Below are 22,394 nucleotides of genomic sequence, written 5' to 3' on the forward strand. Positions count from 1 at the left end.
AAAAGGTTTCTGGTCCATAGTATTTGTATATGGTATGTGTCTTCAATTTCTATTTCCTCTTCAAAAGACTGACAACTCAAACTGACCAACTCTAACTGATTATTATTTATTTCCTAAAATTGTTGCAAACACACAAGCCTCTAGACTCATTTTTTGGATCATCACAGGTACTACTGAATAAGTCAGTAAATGTTTCTTCTCTTCAGTAGAGAGTGAGAAATCTAGTTAGATGCTTAACAACTGACAAAATAAGGTTTTTAGCTGCCTCTAGATCCTTAAGCAACAGCCCAAAGAACTTGAGTACACAAGAATATGCAAGCTATGATCCCATGTCAGCTGTTCTTATAATGCTAAGTAACACTGCTAGAGAATCTTACAGGGATCTCTGAATACAGGAGTACAGCACTGTGTGCAAGACACCTCTTCAAGCAAGCAGCTCCAAGAACCTTCCATTTACACCATCCAACAAGCTAGAGCTGGCCCTAAGGGAAGAGTGACCTGCACCAAAGCTAACTGACATATACTTAAGAACAGCGAGGATGTTTGAATTTTCTACAGGATAAATGCATTTCAAGGAAAGTCCAATTTATTTCTGAGCTACTGAACTCCTTTAAATCAACTCTTTCACAGTACAGTTCAGTGGTGGTATGAAGAATTCAGGTATGCTCTTGATGTACACTTGCTTTTATTCAGAGTTTAAACCAGAATTTTCCAAATGTGCAAGCAACACAAAAGCTTACCAGCAGATGCAGTTCCCAAAACCACTGGCTGAGTTTTCGCAACACTGACATCCCAAATGCCATCCCTGTGGCCAATATACTCCTTTACCAGTTGACAGATTGCTCTTGATGTTGTAGTTTTAAAACTGGATACAATCTGAAAGAGCAGAAAGATCAAGTTTTTCCCACACAGACACAAGATTAAGTAATTACTTCACAAACACAAATAGATACTAAGTTGCTCATACTCATTTTCTTACCGTTCACTATTGCTAAGAATTTGTCATTTGATGATAGAAAAGCGAGTTGCAATGCAAACATACTTGATTTCTTACAGTGTGCACCTGTTTACATAAGGCTAAACTACTCTGTACTGCAGTAATATAACCTCACTGGAGTAATCAGTTGTACAAATGCAGTGTGAACTTCCCATCAGGTATAGGTAAGGATTATTAAAGAAAAAAAAGTCTATTCCCAAACAACTTCGTCAGACAACTTAGAGACAGTCTGTGAAGTCGAGTGTATTGTCTTTGATAATACACACTATTCCAGTAAAGTACAGAAACATTCCATTTCACAAACTCAACACCATTTTTTTTCAGAACTGCAAAAAGCTAACCACATCAAACACTAACCTGAGAGCACGTGCCAGGTTCTGTGTAATAACACATTTTCAAGGTTCATCAAACATTTGGATAAATCCAACAATTACATTCCCTCAATGTTAAGGGAAAATCGAGAAGATTCAAATTAGCGTGTGCATAAATCGTACTAAATTAAAGGAAGAAAAAATGTAGCAAAAATGGGAGAACTACAAGATACTGTAATAAAGGAAAACTGAAACCTCCAGACAATAAAGGTATCACATTTGCAGAAATTTTCAGGTAACAGAGGACTGTAATACTTCTAAAATAAACAAACTTTCTTGCTTTCTTGTAACATTTCCACAGACAACCAAAAACAAGACTGCTAAAAGATTACTAAAAAAAAAAAAAAAACCTAAAGTTATAAATATCCTATTATTACCCCACAAATATTTATCCCACAAATTCATAAATGTGCTTTGCAAAAGACTTTCTGAAAAGCTTTGTTAAAACAAAAACAAACAAAGCAATTCTTCAGAGCTTTGCTCAGCATGCAATTATGGGAAAGTATCTATCTACATGACCTGTTGACTCAAAACCTTTGAATACTTCAACACAAACCACATCTTCAACTTCATAAAGATTAGGAAACTAATCATATACATTCCAAATACAGTAAAAGGTAAAATACAAAAAACATAAAAGGTTAAAATCCTATTCGTTTGTGGTAACAAAAAGGGTCTGAGGAATGTCATTAAAGCTAATTAAGGTTTTTACAAGTTAAAGGACATCTTTAAGTCTTAAAACTAAGATATTCCAGATCCTGAGCATGACAGCTTTCCAGTGGTAAAATGACAATGCCCTGTTGGAATTTCAAATTAACTGTTAGCGCGCATTCCTATTTTATATCAACAGAAGCAACAACCATTAAGGCTGCACTGAAAGGAAAACAGGTTAATGGCAAAAATTAATAGTTCACACCACAGTTTCATAGGTTTTTACTACAACCATATGGATGAGACTTTAACACTGAACGTGGTCCTTGAACTAAACTGAGTAACAGATGAGAAATGGAACAGTAGAATTAAGTAAACATTTAGGGACTAACACAGTGCTCCTCTCAGATTTCAAAATAAGTTTCTCAACTCTCAATCCTGCATTCAAACTACACTTGTACACTGCTATTCTAATTTTGAGTCAAATCCTCATGCAAAAGTTCCTGGGGAAAACCCCCTCTCTTACTAATGAACAAGTACAAACGTTTCCAAAACCGCTGCACAGTTCAATCATTACTTACTGGCAAGGCCATAATACTCCTTTTTAGTATAAGCCATTTTCTACAAACAGAAGGAGTCAGAATTTCAAGGACATACATACTTATAGACAGCTATAGATACTGATTTAATTGATAATTTCTCTACACATCAGATCTCTGGGGTTTTTTTGTTTGTTTGTTTTTTAATTCCTACTAGCTGTTCCTCACTTTGTACACCAGTTATTGGCTCAGGTGGTGTCAAGGTCATTTCTTGGTTCTTTACGCATTCATAAACATTTTTCCAAGAAAGCAAATGTTTAAATGCCATGCAACTTTCTACAGACCTGAGGAAAGTTTTTACATTTCAGCAGATCTCACAGTTTCGTATGCAGATAACCAGGTAATATCTGACTGTGTTTCAGCTTTGCCCTATTTGTTAAATCCATATAACTTCACCTACTGCCTTCTATACAGAGAACTTAATCCTCTGCGAGTAAACTCAGTCAATTCATTTTCATTTCCCTCATCAAAATGCTAATTCTCTTTAAAGAGCTACTGCTCGTGCATATGCACGCAAACGTCCTCCCCCCTCCACCATCCATTTTTTTTAAATAAGTAGTTACTATAAAAAAAGGTAATGGTGTGATAGAAGTAATGAGAAATTGATGCATCCAAGATAAAGATACTGTTCTTCCCAAGGCAGATCTACATAAAAAACAGCACTACTTAGTTTAAAGAAACTATAATTTACCACTTAAGACAGCCATATTAGTCTTGTGAGTACACACTAATGAGTAGAGATTTAATTTGTCTCATACCTTGCTAGTAGATGCCTTGTAAGTTGTCTTTAATTTCTGAGAAAGTTGACTGGTACTATGGCTGGCTGTTGAGACAAATAAATACAAAGGAAGATATTTCAAACAATATTAGCTTATTTTTATAAGTAACTCGTCAATAGATGCCAAGTTTGGACCAGCCAAGTACAAAAAATTACATTCAAAAATATGATTTAAGATTCTTTGTGGTTCTCTGACCTTTTGTTTTCAGTTGTCCTTTGCTCAGTTCAGCTCCATCGATTGTCTGTCCTTCGGCTGCTAAACGCTCATTAAGAGTATCAATCTCTCTACGTACTGACAACAAAAAATTCAAATTAATACAAAAATAGGAGTACCATTAACAAAATCATTAACATTGTAAATAAAAAGTGTTACAAGAAACGTGTCTTGCACTGAGGACAGGACAAGAGATGAACTTACAGAAGCAGTTCTCACAATGACATAAACAAAATCTTCCAGAGATCTACCTTGACCCAGATTCCAAGGAAAGCACTGTTGGCTTCTGATTAGATATTTTTACTATTAAATGTGACTAAATATTAACAAAGCAATTTCTGTAAAATATATGGTCCACCTACACCGACTCAAATCCAACAGAAAGCAGAAAACTTACTAATTGTGCAGCTAGTACATTTATGGCAATGTATATTGCTTCTTGACAAAGACTTTAGTAACTATCTAATAGTATTCTTCCCTGACCTCTTGTTTACAGTTAGAGATTCCACAAGAAAGGACCCCAAAGATACATTTTATTCTTTGAGATTCATTAAAAATCAGAAGAATAATGTATATATTTTACATTCAAGTGTTTTAGAAACATTAAGTACCATCGGATTATTTTTTGCACAAAACACAAGGTATTCATTTGAAACAAGAACGTGCTTTTCTCTCAATTACTTATAACCCTTGCCAGTGTCATTTGAGCAACAGAGCAATGGTACAGCAAGATCAGGTACTCTTAAGAGATTTCCAGATGCTTAGCTGGTTTAAATGGTCTGATTTCACTTCACAAAGAACATTCCCAGTGGCTCATAGTTATTCCCTAAAATCTGGGCTGATAACTTTAAACATCTTCCTCAGGTCAAATTTCATTCAAAGTCTTTAGCCAGGCAGTTTTCAGCTTGTTCTGAAGAAGGAGGCTAGGTCTGCCTTTTCCACAAATTCTTACAACTTCCTCAAAAAGGTCGTTTGTTCCCAGACACAAGTTCTGATCTGGGAGAACGCGATCCATTAGGATCGTGGTTTTTCCTAATTTCTGAGAAATGCACAACAGAAGTCTCAGTCATAAGCACTATAAAAAGCCAGATTACACTTGCATACCACCTCCAGTTTGCTGGAAATGAGCAAAGCAGGATTTTCTTTCCTGTGTTCCTAGTAACAAACATCTAAACTTACTAAACACAACACGAAACAAAGACAAGCTTGTAGTAACAGATGACTAAAACAAATAAGTCATTAAACAAATAAAACAAATAAGTAAAATAAACAGCTGAAAGAATTAAGGATTAATTAAGGAATTAGAAGAGACTAGAACTTAGTTGTAATAGGGGAAAGAGAATACATGAATAGCCAGGAAGGAAAACATGAGATTCTCTACTGAATGTAACTGCAACACCAATGAAGGAGTTAGACCAAGAGCCAAAATAACTGTGAGCAACTTGGAAGTCATCCTGGGAGCTGAGAGATCACAAATGCCAGGAGTGAAAAACAACACTGTGGTGAAGGAGAAAGATGCAGAAGTAAAAGAAATGGGATTGATGGAAAATTACACTCTGAGGGTTACAGGCAAATTCACTGTTTGCTTTTCTGATGAGCTTTTGAAGCTTCATGAATGTTCTGTGTGGGGGAAAAAAAAAAATCCAAGAACAAACTTTTCTCACTTTCAGCCAACTTAGCAGGAGACTGAAAGTCAGGTGCACAAACTTCCACTAATGTAAAAAATGGTGTAGTGTTGAAAGCATTTAACCAACACAATCTCAGCTTTTTAATAGAATAAAAAAGCAGCACATTTCCAACAACAAAGCAAGAATGTTACTGTAACTTGAGTGTTTGGTTTAACAGTGAGAATAGCTAAAGTGTGGAAAAAAGTTTGACGTGGAGCCAATGTAGACAGGTTTGACAATGCAGAAGCCAAGCTTCCAAAACCTAACAAGGAAAATTTAGCAGGGACTTTGCTATATAGCTGCTTGTGTTACTCTAGATTGTACATCGCTTTAGATCACTTCAATATGTTACATTACATGTCATATTTTTTTTGCAGATAACACTTGGAGTGTTTTTACTGAGTGTTTTAACTGAGTGCTCAACTTCAAAACTCATGAGCAGCTGCAGGTGCTGGCTACACAATGCACTAACAAGCACTTTCAATACAAGTTCAAAACAACTTTTAAACGCCTCACAGAAAAACTCAACTGATTACATTACAGCACTCAGTGCAATCTTTTCAAGTACTATATCCTAGATTCAATGAGTTCTGAAGTTGCTGGAAAAACTATATACTCACATTCCAAATTTTCAATATACAAATTTTCAAACTCCCGCTCTATTTGTCCAAAAAGTTCGAGGAGCGTGTTCCGAACAGAAGATGGTAGTTTAGAATCCTAGGAGGCAAAACACTGGGTTTTACATTTAGTTACATATACATACACTAAGTTAAATATGTAACATATTTAACACATATACATATAATTAAACTTAGCATTAAATTGAAGATGTATATACATGCACCCCCAACTGCGTTTCAACCTTAAGCCCACTTTAGAAGTTTTCTACCTCCTGACAAAAAGAAAACTTAAACCTTCTTCTGCAGTGTAACATAAAATAAAAAGACTGGGGGACCTTTCTGTACAATATAAGGTAACTCATGTTACTTTCCTTTTTTTTTTCCATGTACTCTTTTCAAAGGACAAAACTCAAGCGCACAGATTTTTTTATTTGTTTTATTTTTTACTACTGAACAATATGCAAGTAAATTCTACTAAAAGTATTCTTTTCTTCAGTTGCTGATACACTGCAACATGCAGCTGGCTTATGCAGTTATTACTTATCTAGTTAGCCAAATGTTTCAAGAAGAGTTTCTGCTTAGTGAGCCTTATCCTAACAGTAAAAAGGCCCAACTACTCCTTTCTCTGAAGGCATTCCAGGCCAGGCTGGATGTGGCTCTGGGCAGCCTGGTCTGGTGGTTGGTGACCCTGCACACAGCAGGGGGGTTGAAACTAGATGATCACTGTGGTCCTTTTCAACCCAGGCTATTCTATGACATTCTAGAACATATTCAATGACCCTTTAAGCATAACTGTCATCTCAGCATTCACCTATCAAATACATTGGGTGTGTGCACTTAGCAACATAAAAAAAAAAATCGTGAAAAAGAAAAAAGTTTTTAATTTCAAAGCCTTGACATCATCAGCTATAAAAAAAAAGAAAAGAAAAATCAGTCTGCTTCTGCCACAATGCAAATCACCACTATTAGAGGCCTTAAATTACAGAAAAACCATTACAGAACATAACATTAATACGGGACATCACCCAAATTACAGTGAACATCATTTCAAAGGAAGTTTAACGATGATTATGGTTTGTTTTGTTCTTCAGTGTTCCAGCAAAGCCAAACCAAAAAGAAATTGCTTCTGTTCTCATAAACTGAAACACGAACAAATGCGCATGGTAGCCATTAGAGGGCAGCAAGCATCTTTGATCAAGTCAGCACTTAAGCAACCACAATTTAACATAATACTGTAGTTCTTACGTTCAGGATGACTATCTCCAAAAAGCCAGATAGGTTATTTATGGACATGGAATTTAAGGACAAGAGCAAGAGATATCACTAATAGATGTGCACAGAGCACACCTGCTTTGAGCATGATTCAGTCTTTTTGATACTTTCAGCTTGCTACTTTCAACTCACAGAAACAGGCACAGTGCTGAAAGGAGCAATTTGTGCTCCTCACAAATTAAGCACTGTTAAGAGAAACACTGAAGACTGAACAAATACTTCAGATTCAACTACCCACGAATTCCAGATTATAAAAGAAATTCAGTTATCCTACTAAAACTTCAGAATATAGGGAAGGTTTTTAACTTCCTTCTCAGAGCCTGGAAGCATTAGCAAATCTAAACCAACATGGTTGGTTAAAGTAACCAACTTGGTAAAAAAAAAAAAAAAAAAAAAAACCACACACACACTACCCAGATCTCATGTTGTTTATAGCTCCATTGTGATTAATATTCATTAATTTTCACTAATATTAATTGTGGCATTAATATTCTCTACAAGTTAGAATTGGCCAGTGGGCTGTTCAAGGTTAAATCAACAAATTAAGAAAGCTAACCGATAAAGCATTTAAAAATTTTACATATCATAGTGTAATACATTTGTAGAGTTTGATAAGAAATACCAAAATAAGTTAATATTTTTGTTTTCTACACAGATATGGTAGCAAGGGTTGATCTCTCAGCTGTCCTTTGTTCCTGAAGGAAGGCTGCAACTATTTTCAGTTACAGGACATGAGCAGTCTGCTGTGCAGGAAAGTATTTAGATACAACTTTCGGATGACAAAACTAATATTGTAGTTAATTGAATAACAGATTCAGTAGGAAAGCCTGTCACACCAGTGAAATACAAGCTGTTCTTTTTGGAGTACCAGCAGACAGCTCAGAAGAGAAAGTGAGGTTTCGCACAGCAAAACAGTATTTCAAAATAACTCTCTGATACAAATCAAGTCTTACATCATCTTTGCCAGGCCCACATTAACACTGCATATTCAGTTTGATACTAAGTAGTCTCCTGGCTGTTACTTGCTTATGTTAGCCAGCACTGCTTGAAACACTTCCGGTAGGAGTCTTCGCTACAGTTAATTTCAATACTGTAAGGTGAAGCATTAGGCTCCTGACTACATTTACTACTGAGGCTGACATGATTATAAACGTTATGGAAGTTTATGATTGCTGTTCACTTAAATTTACGTGCACAGAAAAACCGCATCTGCAACTGAAACGAGTTCAAAAACAAAACAAAAAACCTCACTGAAAAATGTAAGTTAGCTCACACCTGTCAAGCAGGCAGAAATACAGCCAAGTAGAGAGTATTTCACTCTACAGGAAGGAAAGCCAGACTGCATACCCACCAATACCTTGCCTTTCAAAGTTGTAATCACAAATATTTCAGTTTATTCATAGTCCTGAGTAACTACTATTCCAAATTCAAACTTGTGAAATCATGAATCAGTCTTCGACTTCGAGATGTGGGGAGATGCAGGGGGAGGCACAGCATGCTGAACAGGGTGTTTCTTTGTTAAAGGTTTTACCACTCATGTAAGAATATGTAAAAGCTAATAAAAGGTTTCATGAGCCTGGAACGGCATCGATCGTCCTTCAAAGATGGTCAACATTGAAAGCAAACAAGTCTGTTGTTTCTCTGGCTTTACTACATGTATTTCATCACTTATTTTTGTTTTTTTTTTCCACATAGAATAAACTGTTAAAAAATAAATAAATAAATAAAATAAAACCCACCCCCACTAAGGAAGTCACCTAAGCAGAGGTGTATTACTTTACCTGCCCTTCCAACATGTCTCTCTGCAGTCCTGCCCGCTCTTGCTCAGAACTGTTGGTTCTTCGGATTGAAAGACTGTGTGATTTGCGTTTCTGCTTTGCTTGGCGAGCAGATGCACAGCTTCCACTTTCTATTGGCATTACTTCAAAAAAACAGCTTCCCAGAGGCTCCTACAATAAACTAAGGACAAGCATTAAACGTCACCAATTGCTCTGCCAAAGCAACTAAAGTTTAACATTCTTCCTCCAAACAAAAATATTAGGTACACTACATTTGGAGTTGTTTGGGGTGTCATTAAGCAGAGAGCTCCTTGTTACTTAGAGCTATTTGGCAAACAACATCAAACTCAGAAACATGTAAGTTACTATACAAATAAAGAACAGGATCGTTTTCTGCACTGCTTTTGATTTAGCTAACAAACCACCACAAAAGGAAAAGAGATTTCATCGCCTTCCTGACTTTGGTGAGTACCAGCAGCAATAGCCCCAAAACGCTTCCAGGAAACAATTATTACGCATACCATATTTCACTGAAATGCATGCAAAATTAAAACCCAGCTGGAAAATGAAAGCAAACAGACATGATAACTTAGGGACACTGTCAGGTTAGGAATGTCTAACGCAACGTTAAGCACTAGTGTACGAAATTGAGTGCATGTGCTTGTTTACATGTAGCAGAAGTTACGTCCAATGACTTTGCAACGTTTCTGACAGCTCACAGTTTCACCTTATTAGAAAGTAAAAGCGCATTTGATTTATCAGGACAGTGAAAGTGAGCCTGACTTGCGAGGCTGCTGTCGCTAGTTTTTAAACTTTGGCAGCTCGTTAATGTCAAATATGCATTTAGTATCCTTACAACACCTGACAGTATCACTGAATGGTATTACCATGCATGATCTACTGCTTTCCCCTGCTTAAGAAAAATCAAATAGTGTTTGATTTCTTGCATAAACAAGTGAAGATGTTCTTCAGTCAAAATATTTTTATTTATTTTTTAAAAACAAACCATTTCTGGATTATACTTTTTTTTAATTAAACCCAATATTCAGCAGAAATTGCTTTTAGCTTCATGAGGTACCAGCTGTTAAATGTTCCAAGGATTTTAGGAATTATTATTCAATTTTTTTTTTTTAATCGTGAACATTGAGAACAAAATAAAAATTCATTCTCCAGCATAAATGATTTCCAAAACAACAATTACAACTTAAAATAACTGCAACAGTCTGCAGAGAAATAGGAGAGCAGAGTTGGCAAAGCTGACGAGGCAACTGAGCTTCCTTTCAGACAAGTTGATCAAAGAAAAATATAAACCAAACCCAGGGCCACTTCCAATTTAATATCTGCCAACACACCAGATCTCAAGCTAGGAATGAGCACCACCACTATGAAGAAGATCCAGCCTTAACCAGTTTAGTGAATTCAACATGGTATTTTCAACTTTTTAACGTATCGTAAAGCCAAGGAAAAGCATCACTTACTAAAAGAATAAAAACAGCTTTAAGTTTGCCTTTGTTTCTATACCACAGCATAAAAATATATAAGGATATACAAATAAGACTAGATTTAACTAGGGGTTTTATAATCCTCACATATTCTCTATAAGTACTCAGTATTTTATTAGCTACTGGAACATCTGAATTCCAGCAACCTGACACGAATCCCACAGGGAACCTAGAACAAAAACTCAGGTTGTCCCAGTATCCTGTACTTCACTGAAAGGATTTTATTAATTTCCACTGGACTCTGCACAGTCCTCCCCCCGCACCTAATCCCACTGGAGCTTTTCACATGTGATTAATCAGCAGTAACTAATTAGCTATATATATATATACAAACCCAAAAAGAAAGTAAAGAACTGCCATTAGGTAGTTTCTTATTTCACTAGGTCTCATTTTTCCCCATGGCTACATGCCTCTATCATAGAAATACAGGGCTGAAACTTAAAAAAAAAAAAAGTCAACCCTGTAATCAAGTTACTGCCAGTTTTCTGGGCTTCACTGAGTATCTTCCTGTTCTTGAACATATGGCTAAGAATTAGGAACAGGCTTGCAGCACTCATCATGTTTGCATTTCTTTTCAAGCTATGACTGGACACCAAACATGACATAAGATTCTCCTCTTTTCTATTCTCTGTTACCTCACTTGGGAATCACTCTTTTGGTGCATTTCAGTTTAGAGGTTCCTGCAGCATGGCCCAATGCAAACTGCGTGCAGACAGATGCACTGAACAGTTATACATCTATACATACACACAGTTGCATACAATCACATAAATCAGCTTACACCACTCAAATGCCAAAAAGAAATCTAACTTCTAGTTCCTGACAGCTACTGGCTTCTAAGCTGTGGGTATATACAGAGGCATTAATATGGTTTATATTTACTCCTTACTATGCATTGTTTTTACTGTGTCAACTTCTACTTGCCCTCTGCTGCCAAGCTACTTCATTTCAGAGCACTTCATCATGAAAAACACTGTTCTGGACTGCTCCGGGACACACAGATTCAGCAGCTACAGAGCAGCACACTGTGCCATGTAGAATTTAAAGGGACACAGTCAAGGAGGCAGGACGATTATTTTCACAGGGTGAAATCCTCACATGAAATACACAGGAGTTTCTACTTCCACAGCGAACAGAACAGGCCAGATACGAAGCACTCGCCGTGCTCTGCTCATGCCCCAGCATGACCACATCCATGCACTGTTTGGAAAAGCAAGCATGCACAGCTCCCTGCAGCGGGCTGCACGCAGCCAGAGCAAAGCTGCAACCGAGAGGCGACAAGCAGGCATGTGCACACAGCGACAGGAAGGACGAACAGAGGGGGTCCGGCTTAAATGTTACTGCCTTTCATGTTACTCTTACTTCCACCAAAAGGCCACGTCACCTTTTAGTAAGGGAGCAGTAACGACCAGCTTACAAAAGCCAGACATAAATCTGAGTACAGAAGTCATGACGGTGTCCCTTTAAACACAAACTTCTCTTTGAAATTTCAGAAATGTTTTCAACACTGACCACAACAGTAAGCAGCTGCAGATTTTCCAAGAGTTGATTTTACAGAACAGATCCTTGGCAATACGATGCTAAAAAAAATAAATACATCAGGTGCTCATTTCTAGCAGTTACCTGATTCCCCTCATTACGTAAGGTTGTCAAACAGCGAGAATTACCTGTCCAGAATATCAGTGTCATGTTACATATCCTATGAAAACCACATTAAATATTGATTAGTGAAACAGTCAGTAGTACACAAACCAAAGTATTTCACATTATTGAAACATCTGTAGTTAGAACACAGCAGATGATGGGAAGGGGGCAATGGAGTAGGGAACACACGTCAAGGCTGAGCGACAAATTTGAGTCAAGCAAACTAAGAAAAAAGGCATTAAAATGACCCCTCACTTATCATTAGTCACACAGTGTTAATCAGAACATTCAAATGTTACAAACGGGTTCTGAGAAGTTGCATTCATTCTCTGCCTCCCCCCCTACCTGTCCCCCCCTTTATAAATAAGGCAAGCAGTATGAAATATCACCAGGAAGGATGGGAATAGCTTCCTGAATAAACGAAGCTGAATTCACAGAAGCTAAAAATAGAATACATAAAAGTGAAAAGTGCTTCCAAAAAAAAATAGAAAAGGGAAAAAAGAATGGTATAACTAATGTATGTTCAGTAAAGGCACACAAGTAAAGGTAAACAAGCACCCCATTATTACAAGTAAGCTTCTAAACCATGCTGAGCATTCCTGCTCAGCCGTGCTGGAAAATGCCATGTTTGCATGGTGCTCCTCACACAGCGATCTGTCAGAGCCTCAAGAGAACAGCACCAAATGAATTTCTGACCAAGTCAATCAGCAGAAGCAGGGGAAAAAAAAAAACCAAAAAAAAAAAAGAACACCACATGTCCTAGAAAAGAATCCACAGGTGATTAGAAAAGAGACCATAGGTGATTACTACTTCCTGAATGTGAAGACATTCGGTATTTCAATTACACTGTTTAATTAAACTCAAATCATACTTTACAGTCTGTTAAATTAAAGTTCTGTCACCTACCTTTCTGTAACAGATGTTACCATGTATTCACAAGGAATAGTTCATTAGAGTAACAGTAAACAGCAGATGTGTGCAGCCAGTTACCAATTTATTCAGCTACAATAAAGAAACGGCACTGAACAAAGATGCCTTTGGTCTTGTTGTCAATGCACACTGGTCTCACTACTCAAAAATTAATTCAGTACAGCAATCAACCAATTCTACTTGCATGCTTCTACTTCTGAACATGGAATAAGAGCAGCAGGCTGCTGAAAGGAACTCCTGGGGTGTGGATACTGCTGAAGCCAGGAAGAAAATCTGTTTTAAGAAGTGTCAGAGCTCAGAGCAAACAGCTACAGTACTGCATTTCCTTTTTTGTTCATTCAAAACAACATACAGGTCTGGAAAGAGAAAGCATCCGGAAATTTCAGCACCATCTCTTACCCAAGATCTCCCTGCTCCATTCTGTTTAAACTTCAGCAATACCAGCACTTACTATTTAAGGGATTGTATCAAAACAAAACAATTGTACTGGATTTCTGTGTGCTCTTAAATCTCTTTCAGGTCGTTCTGCTGCAAACATGTTTCAGAACAAAATTCCAGTGTATACTAAATAAGAAACAAAGGCTTAGTACAACAGAAATTACTGTCCTGTGCAACAAGAACACCTTAAGAAATAATGATGCCAATTAACGTGTTGTTTTCATCCAGCAGTGAAGGAAGGGAAGGATAGAAGAACTTTTACAGTTATTAAGTTCTTAATTACATATAACTCAGTTTTGACAGCATTTCTTGTGAGTTAAGGGAATTTGAAAGTCAATCTACATACCTTCAACCTTCATTAATATGCAAAGGCATCAAATTTAAAAGAGTGAAACTTCCATTTTGAACAGAATCAAAGAATCTGTGGAGGTGGAAGGGACCTTTAAAGGCTACCAAGTCCAACTCCCCTGCAGTGAACAGGGACACCACAGCTACATCAGGTTGCCCAGGCCCTGATCCAGCCTGACCTTGAAAGTCTCCAGAGATGGGGCATCAACCACATCTCTGGGCAACCTGTTCCTCATCGCTCTCAATGTAAAAGACTTTTTCCTTACATCTAGCCAAAATGAAATTCATCTAGCTTGAAACCTCTTCCCTTCATTCCAACCCTGCTAAAGAGTCTGTCCCCTTCTTTCCCGTAGCTCCCCTTTAGGTACTGACAGGCCGCTATCAGGTCACCTCAAATCCTTCTCTTCTCCAGGCTTAACAGCCCCAGCTCTCCATCCGTCCTTGCAGGGAGGTGTTCCATCCCTGGGATCACCTTTGTGGCCCTCTGGATGCACTCCAACAGATCTATGTCCCTGCTGTACTGAGAACTCCACATCTGGACTTCAGTGAAGAGTTACTTTCAAGGACACTATATATTCAAATGTAGTTGGTTCAGTACAAATTCCAAGACTACAGCACTCCCAAGAAAGTTCAGGTTAAACAGACTTCTTTGTGATACTAGACGTTTTGCTAAAGATAAATTTTTGGAAACAAAAGCACTTCAGATCATCACAGATGATGCCAGAATCACTGATAAGTGCACTCAAACATTACAAAACCCACTCAAGCATTACAATGTGACTTGTTTATTCCTGAATTTAGTACTGCATGCTTTCAAACAAAACTGGGTTTTACTTGACATGTCAGTGGAGAAGTCAGCCACCAGTGAAAAGGTGACAACCTCCTTCATAAAGAAACTGCAGAAATGAATTTTAATTACATTATGCAGCTGGAAGCCAGTGATAAAGACTGCAGCACATTAGCAGATATCCACTCTGAGCAAACTTCTGACACAAAACTGAAGTGTGAAGCAGTCCAGTTTTGCTGCTAGCAAGCTTTGATGCTGCCAATTCGACTATGTCAGCAAATGTTGCAATCCCATCAAAATGCATCACTGACTGAGCCTGCCAACTACCACAGCAAAAAAGCTATATCCTTCACCATATGTACTTATTCTAGCTGATATTAAACAATAACTACTATTAAAAATAGATGATTTTTTACCCAGGATATAAAAGAAACCTGGTTGGGTCCACTGATATCATCAGAGCAAAGAACTCTGAAGTAGAACTGCTGAAGTGCTGAAAGCATACAGCATTCCTCAGAGGGCTGAGTTAACCACACTTACTGAATATGCTCTTTCAATTAGCTTAAATACTACATGCAACATACCATACAATCTTGCATTAAACACTGTGAACACCTATCTACCCAAATATGTATTGTGCTTTATTTTATTAATGAGTATTGATCAGCTGATTTTTCTTGGACAGTTCAATAAAGAACATCAAGTCCTGCTAAATGACTTTCTGCTAGTTCAGTCCTAAAGAGCAGCCTCCAAAAATGCTTTGTTTCCTTTCCTGTCTCGCAGACCCTTTAGCTCCCACTCCTGTATTAGCAAATCTCTAACAGCTCAGGAGCAGTCTGGCTGCACGTACAGGTATGCAAATACAAGACCCGAGGGTAAGGAATCCCAAGGAAGTTCAAGCTCAAAGGTGGTTTTACCTTAAACAAAGGTATTTGTTTAAGGAAGCACTGCAGCTCATTTAGAGGCCAGAATCTTACTGTGCTGTCTCTAAACAAACAATGATCAGGCTTTTACTACCAGTGTAGCAGATGAACTGATAGTATGTTTTCATGCAAGCAGAATGATCTCTAATACCTTCATTTAGGAATACATCAGTTGCTAATAAATTAAAATATTTTACTGTTCAGACAGCAACAGAAGCAAGCAGCTCTGACATTAAGTCTAGCACACTCAGCACGCTTTCCTGAAGTACTGATAAGCAACCTTCACACAACACACTCTCTAAGTATTTCCTCATATGGCCTACCAGATCTCTGGACAGTGTGCAACAGCACAGCGACTCCCCAGACCTACTGCTCTGCAACACTAAGTCTCACAACCATCAGCAGGAATTACCGGATGGTGAAAATACAACAAACTCCTCTGGCTTGGAAGGAAACTCTCCCTATTCCTGGTGCCGACCCACTCACCTGCAGAGTCTGGAAGCAGCAGCATCCCAAACAGGCCTCATAGCCTGGACTTCATGTCCCAAAACAAGCTGCAAGCCTTTGCTCCAGGGCCTACAAACTCCACAACATAATCCTACCCTCATCACAAACATACCAATAACACCACCACTTCTCCCTGTATGGTGTAGTAACTTTGGTTTGCAGTTTCTAGTTCATGCAGAAGCTTCTCATTTTCACCCCACTCACAAGATTCCTCACATGACTTACCAACGCTCTCAGGCAATTTGGTCAAGAGGCTCTGCAACTATTAAGAAGTCCTAAATTTAAGTGTAAGACAAGGTATGAGCATGTCCACATCAGACAGCCTCAGAGAAAGTTATATTTAAATGTAACATAATAGACCTAGTTTAAAGACAAGTGTTCACATAGAGAAAGCAGCATTAAAAATACAAGTGATACTGGCCTTTGCCTTGAATTCTAACATCTCATGGATGCACTTCTCAGTGAAATTGCCCCAGCCCACAACACACAAAGCAATGTTAACATTATACAGAAAGACACGTTAGGAACGACACATGCAAGCATGAGATCTTATCTAATATAAACTATTTGTATGAAAATATATCTTTGAAATCTTGAGGTTATCAGCTTGCTTTTTAAAATATCACGTAACGAAAAACGACAACAGCAGGCTTGCCTGGAAAATTGTTTCAGAAGTTTGTTTATAGAGAAAAATACTGCTGTGATGTTCCAAACGGAGTGCCTGAACAATAGAGTGTGTATAATATCAAGGTGTATTAGTGACACTGAATCACTCCAAAGTGGTTCCACCAGTTCTTTAAGTAAATCTTCCAGGAGCTACTGTTATAGAATGCATACGTAGAAACATTGTAACGAGTCAAAATTTGACAGGCTGGAAGAGGCAATTGCAAGGATAAGGACAGGCAGAAGTTTCTCTTCTCAGGTACACTGAGAACAGACAGTCCTGAACAGCGACTCAAGGCTCAGCTTGAAAAAGTTTTCCTCACCTCTGCACAAGCACAATCTTCATAGCTTCCTCCTTCTACACCTGCAAACTGAAACCTACTCAACCTTTTAATATAAGAAATATATTCATTCTCCTCCAACATTCATTTCCACAATACTGAGCTTGGGCAAAGAGAAAGAAATACTGCAAACGAATCACGATGGAGGTGAGCCATACGCAGCCCAGTTCCAGGCCGCCTCCCGCTGCCCAAGGCCAGTTCTGCCAGCAGCCCAGCTCTGCCCGCTGCCCTCGCCTCCCATTCCCGCTCCATCTGCGCACAGAACAGGACTCAGTCCGTGCATTACCCAGCCGCCGCGCCTGGCCTGTCCTCGCACACACAGCAGTACACCCACAAAGTTCGCAGCCTCCTAAGGAAACATCCCCATCTTCGATTGCTGCAGGACCGGATGATCCTACAGCCTGAGGCTTAGCGGTTACACAAATAATAACAGGGTAGCTCCCTCTTTTAGGGATGGCCGCACAGGTCACCTCATGGGACCGCGTCGGCAGCAACACGCAGGTAACGGCCCCGGGCCCAGCCCGGCTCCCAGCCCGCCCGCAGCCCTCGGGGAACCGCTGCCGGCCGCGAGGGTCGCGGCGGGTGGGAAGATGGCGGAGGGTCCGCGCCCCGCCGAGGCAGAGGGGAGGGGGCGGCGCGGCCCCGCACTCACCTGTCAGCCCCGGCGGGCGGGCGGGAAGGGGCAGGGCTGCGGGCGGCGGCGGGGGGGGGGGGGGAGGAGGAGGAAGGCGAGGAAGGGAGGGGAACGGCGGCGGCGAGCAGCCCGGCGCCGCGCTCCGACAACGACGCGCCCGTCGGCTGAGCGGCCCTCGCGGCGACATCCGGCGGTGGGCGGAAGCAACGCGCGGCTCCCGCTCGCCGCCCCGGCGCCATGGAGACCGGGCCCGCCCCGCCCCTCCGTCAGCGCCGCGCCGAGCGGGTCGAAGCGGCCCGTGTGGGGCTGACGCGCTGTGCGGTTGTGTCGGCCCGAGTCCTGCCCGCTGCCTCTCTCCCCTGAGCGGAGCGGGGTCAAACGGCTGCCCCAGCGCCTCTGGGGAAATGTGCATAAAGCACTGCTGGGATGCCTTGGTTTTCGGCAGGGAAATGCCAGATCCGTAGCTCTCGTTTGTCTGCAGTGTGGCAGGAGCAGTAAATCAAGGGCGAGTGCTGCGTTCTGCGAGCAGGCTGCTGGCTTTGAAGCGTACAACCCATAATTGAAATGGGATTTGTTCCTTTGGTGATTAACGCTCAGAGGCCTCCACCTTACATTCCTATTCATTGCGGCAGATGATGAAAGTCAAAAGAGGCCGCTGCCTAATTATTTCCTCTCCTCCCTCAGATGCCTGCAGCCTCAGAAGAGGTCCGTGGAAAGGCCAGAGAACATGTGCTTTATTGCAAGGGCTAAAATGATTAGCACATTTTCTTTTCATGTCCTTCCCAGCTACAACTGTGCCAGCCGATCTCTTTTGTATTCTTTTTTCCTTTCTACCTCCTTTTGTGTGTTCATGTCTTAATTGTATCGACACAGACAAAATCCATGTGGTTTAGCTACATACTGGCATCTAAATAGCTTCAAGGAGAGGGAGACAGCACTGGCAGAAGAAGATGGACAGGAGGTGAAACAGAGCTGTCTGGGGTGGAACACAACCAGATGCCACTGTTGACCACTTTGAATTCTCTCTATAATCAGTGCAATTGCAGTTATTTCAGCCATGTTATCCAAATCACAGCTGAAGTTCCCAGTGATTCAGTCCCCACCTAAATGCTTAAGCCTTATTATCCCTACCAAAATCACATCGTCCTAATATAATACTACCATATCATTACATTTTTATGGAGGAAGAAATAGGGGGGAAAAAACGTCCAGAAATCCGCATCCAAGATTTCCCTGCAGTAGCACCCTCTCTGCAACACTCCCTCCTTCGCTCACTCTCTAACAGCAGGGGGCAATAAAGATAGCACCATTTCTTTCCTGAAGAAGCAATGTGAAATACCGCAGTAAGGAAATGATGATTAAATGATTTTTTCCTCGATAAGGGCCAACTCTCACCTGAATACCAGCAGGCCTCATATGGAAATGTGTGGCAAGTGGCACTGCTATCACACCAGCCCTGTGACCCTTTTGGTTCTGATAAGCATTCCAAGGGTAGAAAGGCACTGTTTAGTCTACAGCAGCAAGTGCAGACCAAACTGCTTTTCACAAACTACTTGATTTTTAAAAAGGACATTTATATAACTACATAGGAGCCTAGAGAAATATGGGGCAGGATTAGTCAGCATGAAGTTTATCAAGAGTTAAGTGAGGGTTTTGTTTTGCTGCTGTTTTGTTTATGTGGGGTTTTGTTGTTTTGTTTTTAAATAAACATTAGTATAGTGGTAAAAGTCAAGGGGTTTTTTTGTTGTTGTTGTTGTTTTTTTTCCTGGATATCACCTTCCAGACCATCTGCAGCTCTACTTCTTTACTCATAGCTGGATTGAGAACGCATGATACAAGGTTTAGGAAACTAGCAAAAGAACAGAACATTCAAACTCCAAAACAAAACAAAAAAATTCCAAGCCTGCAAAAGTAGCAAGAAAAGGCAGGACCGCCTATCTAGTGCACAAACTAAAAGAAAGAAAAACAGATTTAGAGGAGAAAAGCACTGTAGCAGATCATTTCTTCCTTCATATAAGAAACTTCTTAATAACTCCTGGCTAAATGCACTGTACTATATTGTTTATCATCACTTCATGCTGTGCAGGAGCATCCAGAAGCTCTCCATCATAACATTTTCCATCACAGCTGTCTATCCTCTGAAGCAAGCTAAAAGCAATGCCCTCTCCTGAAAAAGGTGTTGTAAGAATGAAGGGCCAAGCAAACTGCAGATTGTTTAGGACAGGGAGGTACTACCTGCCAGAACTGATGAAGTCCAGGCTCGTGTTGGCTCTGCGTCCTTCAGACAAATATTTTCTGAAGAGCTATGACTCTGGGCCAGAAGCAGACTTCTAGAAGGATTCCTCAGGGAGATCAGGAGCTGGGTAGCTCTGTTGCTAAAAAGAGCAAACTGGCAGTCTTAAGCTTTACAACAACTGAGCAGGAAGCTTAAAAAAAAAAGGCAGACTGGATGTGAAGAATGGAGAAACAATATATTTTCTTTGGCAAGTGTAGAACTGAGGATAGGTTTATTCCACAAGTCTGTGTGTTGTAGATTGAAGTCCAATGCCATGATACTCTGCATTTATTTATCCTGTAGTTTGCTGCCTTCTAGTTTAACTTACTGGATAATTAAGATGTTCTGCTCCAGTTTGTTGGATTTGCATTTCCCTTTAACTGAGCAGACAGTAAAATTCAATCAGTGATTTGAAGCTGTTTGGATTTTCAGGTGAAATGAGAGACTTTCCCAGCAGTGAAAAGAAACTGCTTTCTTTGTTTTCCTTCTTGGTATAGTGTTTGAAAACAATCAGCAGACTTCAAGAAACACATAAATTAAATGAAGTCTTAAAGAGATACACGTGTCATTTAAGGCATGTTTCTGTTTATGCAGGATGGAGCAAAACTTCTGAGGTTTCAAGGTAGTGTACAGCATTACAAAAGCTAAGATGTTTTATTTTCAACACAAATAGCTTGTTTGAAGGCTGGAGGAAGGGGAATGAGTGAGATGAAAGATGATACAGATGACATCAAACACCTGACCCTGAAAGTGCCTTTAGTGAAAAGCTTGGGAGATCTCTCACTTGTCTGTTTTGTGATAAGGGTTTGTTTTGACTCTGCTGTCCTTTCTGGCTGCTCGTTTATCTCTTATTATCCACTGGGAACTGGGACACGTTGCTCACAAACATCAGTACAGGTGAAATACTTTGCTTCTCTGCCCAGAGCTAAAGACAGTCAGGTTCTAAAATGCTTCATTACTAGGGAAGAAATCTCGTCCTCATACTGTAGGAACACTTCTGGTGTGCCTCCATTGCACAGCCTGAATACTCACTGTGTGTATCTGCACGTGTAGAATGACCTGATCTGAGCAGTTCACCTTGACATCTTGCCTGTGCTCGATTCCTGTCCAGAAAAGGTGTTTCTTTCTTTTCCCTGTCCCTGAAAAAATCAATGAGTTGGGCAATTTCAGTGCTTGACCAACACCATAACAGTCTTCTATAAACTGCTGCTGACAGTGAGGTGCTCCTTACATCCCCGCTGCGGCAGGCTGTAATCTGCACGCATGCTCAGCCTCTGCGATGGGCACAGCGCTGCTGCAGGGCAGAGAGCAGCATTCCTGAGCAAATGTGCTGAGCGTCAGCTCTGCCTCACTTACAGACAGAGCCTATGGGCTTTGGGGCAGAAGCTTCTCTGCCTACACAGCTTCATTCTCAGGAAAATGTGCTGTCAACTAGGCTGTCTCTGTATGTGATGCTGGATGTCCTCGGCAGTTAGACTATTTTAGACAGATTTGTATAGCTAATGTATGGTTACATTAATAAAAGGAAGGGAGTCTTGCAAATCTGACAGATCTAAGGAAAGGTTGAGGGAACTGGAATTGTTTAGCTTGGAGAACAGAAGCCTGCGGGGAGACCTCACTTCCAATACTTGAAGGGAGCATATAAACAGGAGGGGGAATGGCTGTTTACAAGGGTGGGCAGTGATAGGACAAGGGGGAATGGTTTTAAACTGAGATGGGGGGGTTTAGGTTAGATATTAGGAGGAAGTTTTTCACTTAGAGGGCGGTGACGCACTGGAACAGGTTGCCCAAGGAGGCTGTGGATGCCCCATCCCTGGAGGCATTCAAGGCCAGGCTGGATGTGGCTCTGGGCAGCCTGGTCTGCTGGTTGGTGACCCTGCATATAGCAGGGGGTGGGAACTGATGATCATTGTGGTCCTTTTCAACCCAGGCCATTCTGTGATTCTGTGATCTACCTTCCTCTGGAGCAATGAAACCAGCAAGTGAGGTACAGGGCGAGGGATGCTTACAGTACCACCACGAGTCCCAGCTCCACTCCCTCAGGACAAACAATGCAAGACAAAGCACCACCTCACACGCCAGAGCCCCCGGCCCTTCCAGACAGACCGCGGCTCCGCCCCGCTGGGCTGGCTCTGGCCGGAGGTTTCCTCGCTCTTATTGGCTATCTCTCCGCTGTTCCCTGTTCTTATTGGCTAGCGCCTCCACCCAGCCGTGTCGCCATTGGCTGTGCTCGACGCCTTACTCCGCAGTGAGCGAAAGCCCCTCCTCCCGGCGGTCCTGCAGCGCGGTGGGGCGATCGGGCGATCCGGTGACGTCAGGGCCCGGACGCTCCGCTATTGGCGGCGGCGGAGTGACGGCGATGTGGCGCGTGGTGCGCCGGGCCGTTGCCGCGGGTCGCCGCGGGCCCGCCGTCCTTCGGGGGCGGTGCTGTCGCCTCAGCGCGCGGGGTCACCGC

At 40.8% G+C, this 22,394-nt stretch overlaps 1 protein-coding gene across 3 annotated transcripts in view; it reads right to left on the reverse strand.

Annotated features, from left to right (window-relative positions):
* WDR37 (WD repeat domain 37) overlaps positions 1 to 17,725 on the reverse strand; it is a 39,291-nt gene extending 21,566 nt beyond the window's left edge. Inside the window, exons 1-7 of one of the 3 annotated variants that reach the window (XM_042888629.1) lie at positions 17,683 to 17,711; positions 12,117 to 12,148; positions 8,951 to 9,128; positions 5,898 to 5,994; positions 3,593 to 3,688; positions 3,377 to 3,441; positions 741 to 876 (exon numbers count right to left, since the gene is read on the reverse strand). In XM_042888629.1, the coding sequence (XP_042744563.1) occupies positions 741 to 876; positions 3,377 to 3,441; positions 3,593 to 3,688; positions 5,898 to 5,994; positions 8,951 to 9,088 (532 nt within the window). In that variant the 5' untranslated portion in view covers positions 9,089 to 9,128; positions 12,117 to 12,148; positions 17,683 to 17,711. Of the gene's footprint in view, positions 1 to 740; positions 877 to 3,376; positions 3,442 to 3,592; positions 3,689 to 5,897; positions 5,995 to 8,950; positions 9,992 to 12,116; positions 12,149 to 17,682 lie in introns of those variants that run through there. The other 2 variants (XM_042888631.1, XM_042888630.1) reach the window with 2 other exon arrangements.
* Positions 17,726 to 22,394: the final 4,669 nt, after the last annotated feature.

This window comes from Lagopus leucura, unplaced genomic scaffold, assembly GCF_019238085.1.
Source record: "Lagopus leucura isolate 7727_CA_CO unplaced genomic scaffold, USGS_WTPT01 Super-Scaffold_100157, whole genome shotgun sequence".
NCBI lineage: Eukaryota > Metazoa > Chordata > Aves > Galliformes > Phasianidae > Lagopus > Lagopus leucura.